Source organism: Myzus persicae, unplaced genomic scaffold (assembly GCF_001856785.1).
Source record: "Myzus persicae strain clone G006 unplaced genomic scaffold, MPER_G0061.0, whole genome shotgun sequence".
Lineage (NCBI taxonomy): Eukaryota > Metazoa > Arthropoda > Insecta > Hemiptera > Aphididae > Myzus > Myzus persicae.
Genome location: NW_019101025.1, coordinates 349481 through 367087, shown reverse-complemented (window position 1 = coordinate 367087; position 17607 = coordinate 349481). Strand labels below are relative to the sequence as shown.

The 17607-nt window shown below is 30.1% G+C and overlaps 3 protein-coding genes across 4 annotated transcripts in view; 1 reads left to right on the top strand and 2 right to left on the bottom strand.

The window, feature by feature from the left end:
* The window catches only part of LOC111027394 (E3 ubiquitin-protein ligase MYCBP2), a 273579-nt gene that overhangs the window by 30839 nt on the left and 225133 nt on the right, over positions 1-17607 (bottom strand). For both annotated transcript variants that reach the window (XM_022305767.1, XM_022305768.1), the window contains exons 36-40: positions 12932-13154; positions 10606-10779; positions 9733-9912; positions 8782-8985; positions 6380-6624 (exon numbers count right to left, since the gene is read on the bottom strand). In XM_022305767.1, the coding sequence (XP_022161459.1) occupies positions 6380-6624; positions 8782-8985; positions 9733-9912; positions 10606-10779; positions 12932-13154 (1026 nt within the window). The remainder of the gene's footprint in view (positions 1-6379; positions 6625-8781; positions 8986-9732; positions 9913-10605; positions 10780-12931; positions 13155-17607) is intronic.
* Positions 1012-4555, top strand: LOC111027399 (protein ALP1-like). Its single transcript, XM_022305774.1, has 2 exons — positions 1012-1416; positions 3511-4555. The coding sequence occupies exons 1-2, from the start codon at positions 1106-1108 to the stop codon at positions 4397-4399; spliced, it is 1200 nt and encodes a 399-aa protein (XP_022161466.1). The 5' UTR covers positions 1012-1105; the 3' UTR covers positions 4400-4555.
* LOC111027400 lies at positions 1757-5327 on the bottom strand. The gene is made up of 3 exons (XM_022305775.1): positions 4773-5327; positions 2925-3084; positions 1757-2358 (listed from the first exon to the last, which is right to left on the bottom strand). The coding sequence occupies exons 1-3, from the start codon at positions 4948-4950 to the stop codon at positions 1842-1844; spliced, it is 855 nt and encodes a 284-aa protein (XP_022161467.1). The 5' UTR covers positions 4951-5327; the 3' UTR covers positions 1757-1841.

Sequence of the window (17607 nt, the reverse complement as noted above, 5' to 3'; positions counted from 1 at the left end):
AGGGTTTTGCTGCATTCATATCAACGGCTAAAAATAACACGATATGCAAATACTTAAATATACATATTTGAAGTCATGGATTTATACATGAACAAAACTGCATACATTGAGCAAATAAATTTATGTGTAACTTAGGTATACAACTAAATAAGTTTTGTTCTTCAATTAAAGTAATGTCAATTAAAATCCGGAGCGAGTAATTAAATAAAAATATGCTTTGCATAGGTAATGATTAAATTACGTATCGTACTCATACTAGACACACTCGTATAATAGTAATGGAAACGTAAAGGACGTTGCCTTAAATATTTATTCGAGTTTGTGCACCAAGGAATTAAAACACTTATAAATCTGAATGTATAATTGAAAACGAATTATTGATTTTGGGTTCCCCGAATGTCTAAACAATTTCAAATCATGTCAAAGTTTGATTAAAAAACTTAAATGTTGTTTCGCATTTTATAAGAAAACTAAAAGAGATGAAAAAAATAATAATCATCTTTCCGTATATATTATAATATACACGCTTTGTACAACGAATGTACAATTAAAAATAAACGAAAGAAAGTGAAAATGTTCAATTCTAACCTAATATTTGTTTTCGAATTACATTTTCATGCATATATTGTACTAGAGAATTATTATTCCATTAGTTCTGAAAACTGGTGAAACAGTAAAAGGAAATTTTATTTATAGCACGTGTTATGAAAATAGTTAAAATTAAATAATCTGTTAAAGCATGAAATAACAATACTATCATTATTTAATATTTATTATTAATAATAATATATTTAAAAAAAAAAAACCAGTGCAAAATCACGAATCATTATGACGATGTTGTTTTTGATAATAATTATTATTAATATTAACATTGTATGCTTAGGCCCGTTTCACATGGACGCGTATCGTACGCGCGCTGATGAAACGCGCATACGACGCGTATCAAAACGCGACACTCTGTTGTATTCACATGTATGCGTACCATACGCGAAACGTGGATCAAACTGACCCCGGGGAAATTTTGTCATTTAAAGTTTAACTTCGGTATAGACAACACCTATAATAACACTTAATACAACTTAGTACAAGTTAATTAAAATAAAAAATGAATAATCAAAGAGAAAAGCGGCTTATACTTTTTACGGGGTATTATTATTTAAAAAAAAAACAAATGGCTAAAAAAAATTGTGCTAAAAGACTTTGGGTTCACCCTTTGATAGCCCAAAGGTCTTTAAAAGGTGCATTTGCCACGATGTTTTCTGATCTCCGAGAGCACGAAGATAAGTTTTTCAATTATTTCCGGATGTCAATCAAAAGTTTTGACGAACTATTATACAAACTAGAACACAATTTAAAACGTTCATATTGTATCAGAGTACCAATAACTCCAGCAGAACGATTGTGTGTAACATTGAGGTAAGCTTGTTTTAAATTTGAATTACCTATATTTTAGTTTTGATAAAATAATGTCAAGTTTTTTTTAATTAACATATTCTAACTTAACACAAATAATGACGTTAGGTCTTAGGTCTAGCCGGCTTAGGTACCTACATAATGCAATAAAATATTAAAATATTTATTATTATACATGGAAATATGTACATATTTGTAACTTAGTATAAAAATATAAAAGTTATGTGTTATATTAACAAAACAAATTGTATTTATTAATTAAATCAAAACGTCCTTTTTTTGATAAAGAATATTTAAAATAAAATAAAAACTAACATTTCCAATGAAAATAAAATTAAAATTAAAGTAAACCCAAAATGAACAATAAAAATAAACAAATAATCTTTAAATTGTTTAGACATTATATTATGTGAATTATAAAAAAATAATTAAGAATTTGATGGGTAAGTTAGGTTGCAGGAGGTATCGGGCATAGACGTAGAAGATTGTTGTATTTGCGAGTTTATTGGTAAAAAATGTGAATACTGCTGCTGATGTGAAAAATAAAAAGGGTCGTTGTGGTTTACAGAGTTTTGAAACATAGGAGGATAATTTGGAGTCTGGCCGGGACCATTTTTTATTTCCATTGTTAACGCTAGAATACGTGAACGAAAAATAAGTTTTTGATCCTTATTAAATTGACGAACAGTTGGCAATAGAGACTCAAAAAAAGATCTGTCCTCATCTTCTATCGAAGTCTCTCTAATCGCTGCGAGAAAATCTTCTTCAAAATTGTTTTTTTGATTTTTTTGTGTTGACGTACTTTTTCTCTTCCTCGCCCAAGGATCTCTATTGGAAGTAATATTAATGTCTTCCAATGGGTCATCTTCGCTGTTCGATTCATAATTGATTTCTTCGTTGTCTGAATTTCCCGAAATTTGATTAGGGCTAAAGTTAGATTCCGTCCTGAAAATTGTATTTGTATACTAATTCAATTTTGCATAATATACTAACAACTAAATCCATAAGGCTAAATTTTTAGCTATAAAAACTGTACATTTTACAAGCTAAAAAGTAAGTAATTACATTTTTAAGGAAAATTGGGAAAATGTACGCAAAATCAGTTTTTGACAAAATCGATTTTGGTTTTTGGTGTAACTCTAATTAAAACAAATGACCGTAGATATATGAAATATTGGCTGGATGTTTTTATTATAATTTTATATACTTTATAACATTTTCAAAATATTTTAACATGTTTGTGCTGTTAACAGACATTTTTAGTTTTCAATTTTTTTTTGTTTTTTTTTTTCTATAAATATCAATAAAATTGTATTTGCTGGGTCAAAAATCTTGAAAATTTATAAAATATTCAAATTTTATAACTAAGGATTGGAAATTCAAAACAATATGCTTCATAAGTATCTCATTTTATAGCCAAGAAGTTTAAAAAATATATAGGCATTTCTATCTATATCAATATATTTTATATATACAATGTAGTTTGTTTTCGGAATTCTATTTTCACTTACATATTGGGTTGAGTTAAAGATTCCAAAAATTGTAGTTGCTGGTCATACATGTAGGTTTTAACATTTTTTCTTCCAGATCCAGATTTTAATTTTTTTTTTAATGCAATGGATCTGATTTTAGCGTCTCTCGCACTTTTCCAGCGTTGTTGAACTTTTTCCACTGTTTGAAAAAAAGTATTTCATATATTATATAATTCCCCCATTAAAGTACAAATGAATGATGAATTTACTTCTAAAAATATTATTTAGATAATATTAATAATAATGCCACTGACCATATAAAATCATAAAAAATAATGTGACTAAAGCCTGTATTATTTATTAATTTTTAGTTATAATTTATAAGAAAAAAATACCATATTGTTTTCGCTACAGTATATTTGACATGCACTTCTCAATTTTTCGTTCAGTTTATAAGCAAAAAAGCTAAATATTATTATATTTTTTTTTATAATAATCATGAATTATGATATGAGTAATTTTTATTATATAACTATATTTTTATTCATTGACTTTGTATAAATTACCAACTCTAAATACGTATGGGTACTTTGTTTAATTTTTGTAATACCTATTTATTGATTAGGTATTTAGCAACAGGAAATACAATGACTGATCTTCATTACACATATCGTATGGGTATCTCAACAATAAGTGGTATCATTGAAGATGTATGTAAAAATATTTGGCAGCTCAAAACTGAATGCATGGCTGAACCTACGGAAGATAAATGGAAAGAAATTGCAAATGGTTATCACAAATTGGCAAATTTTCCAAATTGTATTGGTGCCCTTGACGGAAAGCATGTAAGAGTTATCAAACCAACAAAAAGTGGCTCGTTGTTTTATAACTATAAACATTATTTTTCAATTGTTTTGATGGCCATATGTGACGCGAATTATTGTTTCACTTTTGTGGATGTCGGAGCGCAAGGGAAATTCTGCGATTCAAGTGTGTTTAAAAACTGCGCATTTTACCAGAAGCTTGAAAATAACACTTTAAATATTCCTGACCCAATGCTTTTTCCTGGAAACTACGATGAAAGTTATCCATTCGTAATAGTTGCTTATGAAGCTTTTGGGTTATCAAAAAACATTTTACGGCCGTATGCTCGAAATAATTTAAACTATAAAAAAAAAATTTTTAACTATCGTTTATCGCGTGCAAGGAGAAATATTGAATGTAGTTTTGGAATATTATCTAATAAGTTTCGTATTTTTCATAAGCCAATGAATGTGAATGTTGAGTTGGCCGTATGTATAGTAAAAGCATGCTGTATCCTGCATAATTTTATACGCGTTAGAGATGGATTTAATTTTGAAAACACTCTTAGCATTGAAGGTTTAGAAAATATAAACGAGGTTAATATACGAAATAATAATGTGACTAGAAGTGGTAATACAATAAGAGACAAGTTTGCCAATTATTTTATAAGTGATGCTGGAAAATTAGAATGGCAAGATAAATGTATTTAATAAAATCTGATGAAGTATTAAAAAGAATTTGAATTATAGTATAACAGTTAAAAAGATAAACACATTGAGGTTCTAAGTATACGAGTACAATAATAAATAATTTTTTTTAATGAGACCTATACCTACATTTAAGTTTATTTTTAAATATATTTAATTACTTACCTATTTTTTTTTTAATAGCTTCCTGTTCATTTCTTTGATATTTTGTTTTATGAATTTACTTGGGTTAATGTATGATATAATTACGCGTGTATAGGTATTGTGTCATATTGTTTTTTACTCAATTAAATAATTTGTATAATAAATGTTTAAATACTTAAATATATTGTACTAAGTATGGAACAAATACTTAAATAATTTTTGTTTTACTTACCCGCTTTTTTTTGATCAGCTTTAGACATAGTGTCATATGTTGACACTATTTTTTTTGTCACCTCCTCCCAAGCTTTAATTTTCAAATCACGATCTTTGTATTCCTCGACTGCGTGGTTCCAAAGATTAGGGTGATTTTGTACCTCAATAATTATCAGTTCAGTGTCCATTGTATTCATAGTGAATATAATATCAATTTATTTTTACTGTATTAAAAGGTCTAAAAAGTCTTAAAAGTCTTAAAAGTCTAAAAAGAAAAAGAGAAGAACTGCACTGCTGGAGACTATAAACAAGTTATATGAAAACCATTTTTCAATATTTGATCAGCGCGCGTATGATACGCGTCTATTTGAAACCTGTCATTACATGTAATAACCGGTACGCTCGCGTTTGATACGCGCCGCGTACGGGGATGCGTTTCGCCCGCGTTTCCAAAAACGCGTCGCGTTTCATACGCGTGCATGTGAAACGGTCAATATAAATAACGTAATTCTGAACGCGACGTATGAAACGCGCGCGTACGATACGCGTCCATGTGAAACGGGCCTTAACGTGGTAGAATAATGTTTCGACGATGTAATAATCACTTATCATTATCTCTTTTTAGAATATCCATTGTGTTATTCATACAAAAGTTGATTGTTAATATATTAATAATATTGTGTCAAAAATAGTACTTCACTTTACTTGTTAGAACTTTATATGGTGAAGCAGCTATATTCTACAACAGAATGGCATACATAAGGATTTATTTTTGAAATTAAAAATAAAAATGTCTAGCTCCTGACATTTTCAGACGAGGGTATGGGGCCAATCACACTGCAACGGATCAAAACGGATGTGTGGCAGCGTTACAAATTATAAACATAAATCTATAATAATATTAATAATATGTAATAATATGGTTACTAAAAGTATAATGTCTTAAGCTTAACATATTATAGTCATTCTCATTTCTCGTATCCACGTATAAAAATGTCACCATATAACTATATAAGAGACACAACACACAATGTCATGTCAAATAGTAAATACAATATAGGTCTGGGCCAACAGCAACCAGAAAACTGAGGAACACCGAACGACCATCATAATACCAACCTATTATCAAAACCTACCTCAATTCAGCATTACCACTTATAGAGAAAAAAGGTCTCTATGACAAATTATCGATTATTACTAAGCAACACTGATATTTAGCACTCGGCCCCATATCCTAACCGTTGTCATATTATTTGATACAATATTACGGTAAAGGTGTTGTGCAATAAGTTATTCCTCAAACGTGGTCCAACTGTATTGTTCGAGTTCTCGGTAAATTCAAAAGTGCACAATCTGGTTTTACTAAATCTGTGGTTCCTAGTATACTAGGTACCTATATGAAATATTTAATAATTAAGATTTCGTAATAATAAGATATATCAGCTGATTACTTGAACTTATAATATTCCTAAAACTCTCCAGCTTCGGTTTAAATTATAATATTCAAACACATCTAAAAACTCTAGCTGAATTACAATAATAACAGGGTCTCCAAACAAGTTACAACACCGCTGATCGGTAAGTATACTTTCGCAAAAAATACAATATTAAGGTATGATAACTTACGTTTCCCTGTTTGGCGGCTTCGGCGTGTCCGGTATCGCGACTGGCGCACGTTTGTCGTCTCCCTTGGCTGCGGCGGGCGCTTTCGGCCCGCCGGTTTTCCCGTTCGCTGGCACCAAGAACAGTTCGCTGTTCAAATATTTGTTGGCCCTCATGCACCACGCTTCGATGTGCGGCGCGCTCCGATGGCAATACCGTTCCACCGATTCCGAGTTTAACAGTACCCAATCACCGTCGTCGTTGCTCATCTGTGAACATTATGTTTGCGATGACGGAGACGATGAAAAAACGGCAAAAAATAAAAATAAAAAAAATAAATCAACGCAATGCGCCCTAACTGGATGATCTCTTTTTCGAAACTTCGATTTTAACCTGACATTTACGGATTAAACATACACATTATTATTGTATCATATAAATACAAAAATCGATAGTGCTACACGCACATAGGTGCATGTATAAATAATATTAGAAGATTAATTTTTGCGCCGACTGAAATTACTCAAAATTATAGACTTATTTGAAAATCAAAACAAGTTGTTTTAATATACTCCCCGACAAAAGATTGCTATAATATTGCAATTCTGAAAGTATTTCCCAAAATAATTATGAAATTACGAGTATTTTAAATCAAATATAACTGAATTAGTCCAATAATTATTATCTTACTCGACCAACATTTTTATTAGACAATTATTTTTGTATATAATCAACTAAAGCTATTACATAAATTTAATGTATAGCCATAATATTATACAGTTGTTCAACTAAATCTAAGTATATAGGTATCATAGATATGTAGTATTAGTCGAGTAGGAAATTCGTTCGTTGCATCAGAGATACAACATTGTTAGGTACATCAAACCTTTTTTATTTTTTATTTATTTTTAAGTGTTCCTGACAAGGTCATCTAATTTATTGATAACATATTTTAACATAAAAAAAATACTATAGGTAGGTAAATAGTATAAGTACTTATTAAAACATCCCTAAAATGAATGGGTAACTTAAAAATAAAAATATTGAATCTGATAAGTGATAAGTACTATAATTATATGATATCCTTTAAAATTATATACAATTTATAAAAGCTATGTAGTCAATTGCAATCATTATTTTATCAATTTTTTTTCCAAATTAAAATCCATTCAATATAAAACTGTAATATTTTATTTCTAAAAAAAAGGTTTTAATTTACATAGTAATTATACATTTTTTCCCCTCATAAAATTGTTCAGATTATTATATAACTCAATTAACATATTAATTGATTACAGGTTGCTTGCATTTTTGTTTTTGATTATTTTAGATTATATCCAGATAGGCGTGATTTCAACACATTCCGACATTTTATATGAGTTAACTTATAATACTAAACATTTTTTACACTATAGCCATTAATTTCATCGTATAGGTAACTGTATTGATGTTAAACTCTGTTTAGCGGCTTGAAGTTTTAAATGCCACATAGGAAAGAACTGGAAATTGAAAATAAAACATGACTGTGGAACATCTTTGTTTAGTAAAAATAAAACAGACTCGATTTCGATGCCAAACACCATGACGCCGATAAATGTTTGTTAACTCATGAACACGTTTAATGTATAACAGGTTATAGTAAGAATTCGGGATTGTCTAAGGGGGGGGGGGGGTAAGGTCTTATTGTTTTTCTGTGTTGTCTTTATTGGAAAACCCACAATGTATATTGCACCTATGTATAAAGTGCAAATAATATTTATTTATTTTTTATTATTATTTTTATTTTTTTGCTACCTATTGAAAAAACCTAATACCGAAAAAATGGACCCGCGGCAGAGGTGTAGCTAAATTGCCTATTCAAAACGCCAGGTTACTTTCATTTGATTATTGAAATGCGTTTAGGAAATATCATGTTGATGAGATACGAGAAAAATTGACTAAATATGAGTTACAAATATCGAAACGAAATAGGGTGAAGTCACGTAGAAAGCATACACTGGATATAGTTAAATGGGTTGTAGGAGATATTTTGAATACCGTAAATTGAATGAAAAATCATATTATTAAACGTACCTGCAAGGCTGCAAACAACAACAAAATAGTAAGTTAAAATCAGAAATATCAATTCGTCCAGCTATTCTAAAAATTATAACTGTAATAATTTTCAAGAAGTTAATAATATAAATAATTACTATAAAGAATAAACATTGTTTAATAGTAGGTTACAACACCACATTATTATTATTAAAAAAAAATATATATTGTGTTCTGTAATCAAAAACGATTAAGTAACTCAACCTAGTCAAAACTATTTGTTTACGCTGTGTCACCACATTTCACCTTGTCTTAAAATTATAATATTATATTGTTATAGCTCATGAAATCGCGCTGCACACACATTATGGTCGTCTGTTTGGAGCACTCACCTCGTCGGTGTACCCGATGATTCCTTTGACGGGGATAAATCCAATTTGCTCAGACTGGAGAGATGGGTGGGTACGGATCCGAAGTCCAGCGCTGTATTTGCCCACGTGCTGCAGCAATTTTGCGGCCGGAGACGATAGCGCCAGTCCGTGGTCTGGGGGCTTGGCGCCATTGAAAGGCGCTTCCTTCACGTCGATGTGTTTCGTCTATAAACACGACGGTAATGTGGTTAAGGTTGTAAAAGCGCATCTAATAGTACTTTAGGTACACTCTAGGTCCTTCTTATTATTTATTTAGTTACGACGGAAATTGTTCATCGGAAGCGAACGTGCACGGGTACATCTATTTTATTATAATACGCCGAAATTGTATATTTTTTTTTTTGCTTCAATTCGAATCGGGTGGTTTGCGGTGGATGGGTGTGCTGGTATTATGTTATTTATAATAAACGTTCTGCGAAAAGCAATCATCGCGTTCGGAAAAAAAGTGATCCCGAAGCTGATGCTCGTTTTGGTCCGTTGAAAGATCGTTCGACATTTGTCTAAGCCCGGGTGAGCTCTCTTAGGTTTATCCGGTGATTTTTGTGATAAATACTCTGTTGTGGGAGGGGTGTGGGGTGGATACGCCGCCGAATCGACACTTTCGATTTATAACGACTATATATATTATCATAATATGTAAAGCGACTTGCAATTTCACACAACCCCTTGAAAATCACAATACGTTCCTCGTTTTAGCACACCGAAATAAGATAAACTACAACTACCTATGACTCTGTAGCCAGTTATTGTGTGAGAAAATTATATTATAATTTATAATTGAATAAATAACACTTTCTCGAATACACAGTTCCCAAGATAATCAACGTTAGATGTATAATGACATAAATTTATTATATTTTACAGGTAGGCTATAATAAATGTTGTTGAATGACATAATATAATATAGAATACTTGTTTCGTCAATGGATATCCGTCCACTTCCACCCTGATGTCGTAATATCCGGTGGCCATTGGCGTCCAGTACACAGCGTAAGTGCCGTTGCCTTGGGACTCCATCGGCAGCTTTTCCGAGTCACCTTTTGCCGACGGTGACGCCAGACGAAGTTCTTCAAATGAATAATTCTCGTAATGCTGAAATACATAATACAATTGAATATATTATAAGTGTTTTTTTTTAATTATAAGTGTTTTCGCTAGAATTATGATAGTAAATAAGGAACTTTATATTCATTATAATTTATGATCAGTAGACGTTTTGATTTTATTAATTAATCATATAATTTGTAGTTATACAATAACCACGACGTCGATGATACAATGATCGAGGTATTAAAATCAACATAATATTATAATAACGTGGTTTTATCTCGTCAGTGCACATAATACCGTACAACAATAGACCGATGTTATTGTGTATGTAATATATAAATTATTATATTGCACGTAGGTAGATATATACGACGGTTCGCAGAGACGGATTTAATAAATATATATTTTTGTTTGGCACTGTTGTAGTTGCACTCGTGGAGCGGAAAACCTTTAAGCCGTAATTATTCTGATTAAACGCGGACTTAATTAATTACCATCATAACCCGCTGCCGTCGGAAACGCCGAATACAAACAGCCACGCGAGTCCGACAAGAGCAAAGGCATTACAATAATAAGCTTTCGATAGGTTCCTTGAGATTAATTAATAATAATATGTACACAACTCCGTGCAGGTTTGTGAATTGTGTTTTCAATAAATCCACCGATGGTAAAGGGAAATATAAATAATAATATAAAATTATTGTTATATATTGTTATTTTATCATATACACTTACTTTCATGAACGTAATGGTTTGATATCTGAACTTATCCTTGATCACAGTTTCGTATGGAACATAAGTTTTTGGCACAGGGTGTCCACCAAAATACTTGTCATCCACCGTACCGGAACACCTGTCTATGTATGGGTTAGCTTTGGATTTGCAGTTCAATTGAGTGAAAAATTCCACCTGTTGTGTTTAAACAGTAATTCATTATATACTAATTCACGGGTACACTCTATAAACACAATTATCCAGTTTACTATATATATATCAGACATTTCCGATAGTGTGGCAGTAAATATGCAGCTTACGGATTAAAATATTCCAAGTATCAACTCCATGTATTAACTCGTATTAAAAAAAAAAAAAAATCACACGAAAAACCCCCAACACAATTGAACACAATTATATTATTATCCATTGACCAAAATACTCAATAGCACAACTACTCAACAATCCATCAATATTGGAAAAAGTCCTCAATAAATTCAATTTCCAATACTGAAAATATAATAATTCATTTTTTCCAACACATAAAATTAGATAAAATACTACAACTTAAACCTGTCACAGTTAGTACATTGTAAATTTAATTTTAAAAAAATAGCGAATTATTTCATATAACTATATTTTTTTACTTCGTATTATTAAAGTTATTCAATTTATATTTGTCATATTATTATAACATTGAATTTTCAGATAACCTCGTTACGAAAAGTCAATTAATTTCGAAATACATGAAAAAGGTAGGTACACAGAACTAATCAATTTTATTATCGTGGAATGCAAATAAATCGAGTTTTTATAAATATATTTTTAAACTGTTATATATTTTTAAATTATTAAACAGGAGTATTATAGGTAGGAGCCTACTGCGGTATTGCAAGCAAGCTCAAGTATTCTCTGTAAGTATATGAAAGTTAAGATTTTTCAACAACTTTATGAACATTAGTTCATTTTACTCAAATTTAATTAACTATCGTATTATACGTATGTTAAAAACTAATTAAAGTTTGAATATAACATTTTATTAATTTTAATTGAGAATAGAGTTTTTATCGTTTAATTTCAAAACAAATAATAAGTTTTACTAAAAATAAAAATATCCCAAGCGTAAAACAAATGTTAAACGTATTTAATTGCTATTACTATTATTATTAAATGGAAATTAAATTTACTAAAACCTTTTTCATAGAAACGTACTCAACGTTGCCCACAATATTTCATTATGTTTTCCTAATGACTTGTTTAACACTAATTGTATAATTTGAATGGAACGTTAACACAGCTTGTTATACTTATGTATATATATAACATTTGTAATAATAATAAATAATAAAAGAAACGGTTCTCAAAAGTAATAATAAACGAAATCACATTCAAAAGATGTATATATCTACATCTTGTTAACCCTTGCAAATAACAAAACTCGTATAAAGGCAGCATTATCATTATAGAAATCTACTATTTTACCTATTGCGGCGACTCGAAATTAATAGCTAATGAAAGAAACGATGTACCGTTACCCGGTGTCGTATTTTTTGCGGCGGTACAGACTGTAGGAAATAAAGGAATATGCACCCACCCCTTTAAAAAAGGGTAAACAATTTATTAATAAAAAGTGGCCACCTATATAATACATTTGTTACATTAATTTTGTTAAAATTCCCTCATTCACTATTAATAACGCATAATACCGTCTAAACGTATTTAGTCGCACTAGTAATAATATAACAGATTTCTAAGAATTTTCAATGCAGCAGAGTAAAAAGTATTTGTTGTTAGTATCACACTCTTTAAATTTTCCTCGTATTAAAATACAATGTATTTATAATTTAAATAATTACTTTTCACGAAAATAATTGTATTCAAGTATTGTTACAAAACTTTATTTCTATTCAAATAGGTTAGGAAACTCATTTCGTTGTTAAACATTGGATTTTATAAATGAATAATAAAACTATAGAAACACGCATTACTATAAGACCCCGTATTAATATCACTGAAATTTAAATATTTCAAGCCGTATCATTTTTAATAGTATTAAATAATTTCAATGATTGAATTGATCATAACGTTATTAATATAATATATCAGTTGAAATATTAAACTCTATTTTTTTTAAAACTCATCACTCGATGTATTAAAAGTATAAACGTAATACAATACATTCTGTTGGTTTATAAATGTTATTTTAATCGACGAGAAGAGTGAACAATTTACAATAACAACAAGCATAATATGTTTCTAGATCAGTTGAAGGGTTAGTAGAATATTATAAATTCCCCAAAAATAAATTTCAAATTTCAAATAATGCCAAGCATTTTATACTACATACCTTTAACCCGATCGATTGAACTGGGTTACCGTACTGGTCACGCGTCCGGACCGTGAATTTGGCCGGCCATCCGCACCGCACCTCGGCAGTGGACAGCGAAAGCTCGCACGAATCCGGTTCGATGACTGACTCTGGTTGGAGCCACCTGGCCAACCGACAACCGGCCGAATGCGGCGCACAGCCCACGAACTCTCTGAGGAATCGATTTTCGTTTCCGTCCACACTGTAAACACACAAAATAAAAACAACGAATTAAAAAAATGTATTGGTTTTCTGATAATTGTAATACACACAAAGAGACGATTGTATATTGTTTTAACTGTGTGCTTTACATTAGTATTACAATATATTCTAGTACAATAAATTGTTTTATAATATTTAACATTATATTTGATAATTATTTTTCAGGGTATAATAAGACATGTTGTAATGTGTACGCCGTACGCTTTTCTTATTCACGTATCACTCTTTTTAATTTTTGCTGTGTTGTGTGAAGTGTACAACAGACACAACGTCGATTACTGTTTCATATACATTATTCACAAACATTTTGAAATTAACAATAAATTCTATTATGACGGTGCTATAGCAGGTATAGGTCCATATATCGAATAGTGCTTTTAAAGAGTCTTTTATATACAATGACAAAAATGTTCTAGGTACGTACGAGTATATTATGTTATGTATGAATATTTTTTGTCAGCATAATCTATTGTACTACTTGTAGCTTGGGAGGACAAGCACGTCTCTCGAGGTTCGACGAGTCAGTAGAAAAATTTCAAAATGTTTATTATTTGACATTTGAACAACAGTATAAATTCATCGACGAGGTTATCGGTGTAAAAAATATTCTAACAATAGAGAGAAAAAACTAAAAAACAGGTACCTAATGCATCACAGTATCGTATACCTATTATTATTTACCTCGATATCTTAATATAGTAGAACAGGTGTATTTTATATTATTTATAATAAGTATTATATATTATTATCATCATCACTGACTGTTTTGTCATTCAAAATATTCGATGAAAGGAAGATATTGAGGGGACGCCGTCGTGGACAAAAAAATTACAGTTCATCATAATAAAAAATGATAGGTAAGAAATGATGTTACAACAAATAAAAAACATCTATAATAATACGGTCTTCTAGGTATCAATATTATATTGTTATTCACGAGGCACGTGCCCACAACGCGGAGAAATACGACTACGCGTTAAACTAGGTTTTTATATTTTTGTATTTTATCCGTCTCTCTTTCGCCCGCGCAGTATTTGAAAATAAATCAAATATCGTCTGACATTAAAACACCCAATTTGCGTTCGCATTTCGGCTTGTGTCCCTCTGACGGTTATCGGGTTTAAGCGTATATCGGCGGCGTTCTTAAAATTATTTGATCTCATAAAAATGATGTTTTCCATTCCAACTGTGCTGTAAGCAAAACGCGCGTAGGTCGAGCATTGCGTTTTTGAGAATGATACATTGTCTGAGTGGATCCGATTCGCAGAATCACGAGGCGATAAGACGTGGACACGAAAGCACGACCTTGGAATAGTCTTACATTTCGGAAAAAGAACTGTCCGACACAGCAACATTAATAAATAAGTATGTAATGCAACACAGGTGATTATAGCAGTTGATAATAATATTATATTTACTGCAGATAACCACACATTTAATTGTTAACCATCAAAACTGTACAAACTTTCATAAAACAATTCCGATGTGAAATAGCCGTCACGTGTAATCGCTCTGCAGTACAGTTTTAGCCATACTTACATAAGAGTTAAGTCTACCTCATCATTGAGTAGGTCACTGTAATAGATATGTGTTAAATATTTTTTATTCAATGTTAAATCATTGTATGTACGGTGAAAAACAATCAGCAGCGAAGACGGTCTAATTTTTTGATATTTCTTTTTTTTTTTGTAATCCCTTATTATTATGAAAAAGTATTCTTACAAAACAAATCAATACTAACTAGATCTAATTTTCTGTCAAAAACTACCCTCTAAGTTAAAAATTAAAACATTTATTATACTATAAAAAGTGTCGTTTAACACAAAAAAATATTTTTAAAAAATACTCATCGTTGTAAAATCAATACATTCATCGCTACGCTCGGAATCTGCAATGTATTATTTATTTTATAATAAACTCATTGTGTAGTAATATTGCACTTAAACAGACCGAGGAACGATCTCTCGTGAATCCGCTTACGCCGAGTATTATATAATAATATCATAATATAATAAGACTGACGAGTGACGAGTGGCCAGGCCACTGCCAGATGAAAGTTTGTAAAACGATATTGAAATACTAAACATAATTACTTTACCAACAATATAATATTGTCTCCACGTAGAAGGTATGATATGCCGTTTGTCACCCATTAATTTGTGTACTTTACAATGATATCATTTTCCTCGTTAATATTACTATACGTTACATCGTTATCGTTTCGGATGATAATAAAAATATTATTATTATTATTATTATTATTATTATTATTATTATTATTATTACAATTTCATATTTTTGCGAGTACAGCATAAATTGTATAGGTACCTGTCCTATCGTTTCTTTTTTTATTATTAAATGCGTACTTGCAAAAAAATATGTATTAACTGTCATGGTGATTATATTAAAATTTATAATATTTATTATTTTTTGATTATATTGTGGCTCAAACAATAATAATATATAACGATTAAATTACGCATAATATCATAATTAATATAATATGTCTGTTTATGTATAAGTATATAATACCTATATTCATATATCTGTATGGGTGTTACAGATTAGGTGATGACTGCAGTAATAATACGAAATACATTTTTGTGCATATACATACATACTAGCACATATATTATATTTTGTTATGACGATGCACATTTTGTAGTTATTATAACTTAAAAGTAATTACGTACTTATGTTTACTGAATAAGTCACTAAAATGTTATAAAATATAACAATTAAAAACTATACAGTTTAAAGCTACTCTCGTTTTAAACGCTGTTGTAATATTTATATACATAATATAAAATATACAGCGTATATAATTTATTTAAGTAATAAGTTTGAATAATATTGTGTACGAACGAATGGAAAATTATGATGTTTATTAAGATAAAGAGTAATAAAAGTTTGGTAATAAATTTATGCATGAAAAATAGTGAGTATTAAAAAATAATGAATAATTTTATTCCTTTTTTATCTTCGTTCGATTTGGTGAATTCATAAAAATTAGTCAACTAGAGATTCGTATTAGTGATTTGTATTTTTAATTGCTCGTAAAAATGTTTTTAAATGAAAACCCCACCATTAAAAATCAATATCATTCGAATAATATTTATTAGACATTTAAAACGAATGAAACGGTTGAATCAAAATAGTTATAAATAAGCCGCAGTGTAGATATATACTCATATTTAAATAAATGGGCGTCGACTGGAAAGTGCGTGATTTATAATGCCTATGGAATATAGATTAATACAATATACTATAATATGGTACTAATATGACTGTTTACACGATCTAAATAGATCTTCAAATTTTCCGAACACGATATTAGCAAAATGCACGTACGTGAGGTGCTCGGTGTATACATGTGTATTTATAATATCCAATAATGCTACAAATCGTTGTTTATTTTGAAATCCGTTGTGATTATATTTGGTAAGTCCGGAAAATATTACTTTTCTGTGAAAATGCTCGTATTCAACCTCGAAACTAAAATATTGTATGCCGTATTAACTATTATTATAAATGTACCTATACATTCCATCTGAAATATATCCCTGAAATAAACCAACAAAACCAATTTCGAAGGAGTAGCTCAAAAATACATTAAATCCGTGCTTACTCTAATATTTTATATTCTACCTATTATCAATCGACGGATATCCGCTGCTGCAGCAATGACAGTTGTCATTTTGACTCGTTACTTTTATTATTACCCATACAGTGTGAATGTGAATCTATTAGCATTATACATTGGATCAATGGAAGAAAAAAATCTATAAAACGGTAGCGGTTACAAAAATTGTAGTGTGATATTGGATCACAACCAGATTCCACTACCAAAAAAGTACACAAAATTACAAAAAAAAACAACAACATTTTAGCTATGCGATTTATGATAAAAAATAAATGAATAACTAGAAAACACTAAGACGATTTTGCGTGTCTATATGTATATAACAGGATACGAGAGTTCGCACCGAGTATATTATTATTATTATTATTATTATTATTATACATTTCACTTACTGCGGGCCCGCCGTATTACGAATTCGACTTAATAACACGCATGTGTGAATTATAGAGTTTAATAAGGATACAGACACTTTGAATAATTTAAAGTCGAGAGTCGTGGTTATATATTAGTATAAGCGTAGACTTACATTTCGTCTTCTTGTCTCACTATACATCGTGGGGAGATGTGGTTTGGAGTGGTATTCCCTTCAAACTACCCAATGGCTTAAAGACTCGTTAGCTGTTCAAAATTTAAATCATGAAATGCTTGTAAAAATATAATTTACTCATCGTATTAAAATACGCGTCATTATAAAACTTCTTACTATTCTGATAGTGAATGTCTGATGTATAAATACTTAATATATTATATAAATCGTATACTCATTAAGGTTAGATTCTTATAATAATAT

Bases quoted from the DNA above. Each gene is read 5' to 3' on its own strand.
- LOC111027400 (XM_022305775.1), bottom strand. From the start codon at position 4,950: ATGAATACAATGGACACTGAACTGATAATTATTGAGGTACAAAATCAC. The intron at 3,085-4,772 runs GTAAGTAAAACA...TTTTTCAAACAG, and splicing joins AGCTGATCAAAAAAAAGCGG to TGGAAAAAGTTCAACAACGC. The intron at 2,359-2,924 runs GTAAGTGAAAAT...TACAATTTTCAG, and splicing joins TCTTTAACTCAACCCAATAT to GACGGAATCTAACTTTAGCC.
- LOC111027399 (XM_022305774.1), top strand. From the start codon at position 1,106: ATGAATAATCAAAGAGAAAAGCGGCTTATACTTTTTACGGGGTATTAT. The intron at 1,417-3,510 runs GTAAGCTTGTTT...TTTATTGATTAG, and splicing joins CGATTGTGTGTAACATTGAG to GTATTTAGCAACAGGAAATA.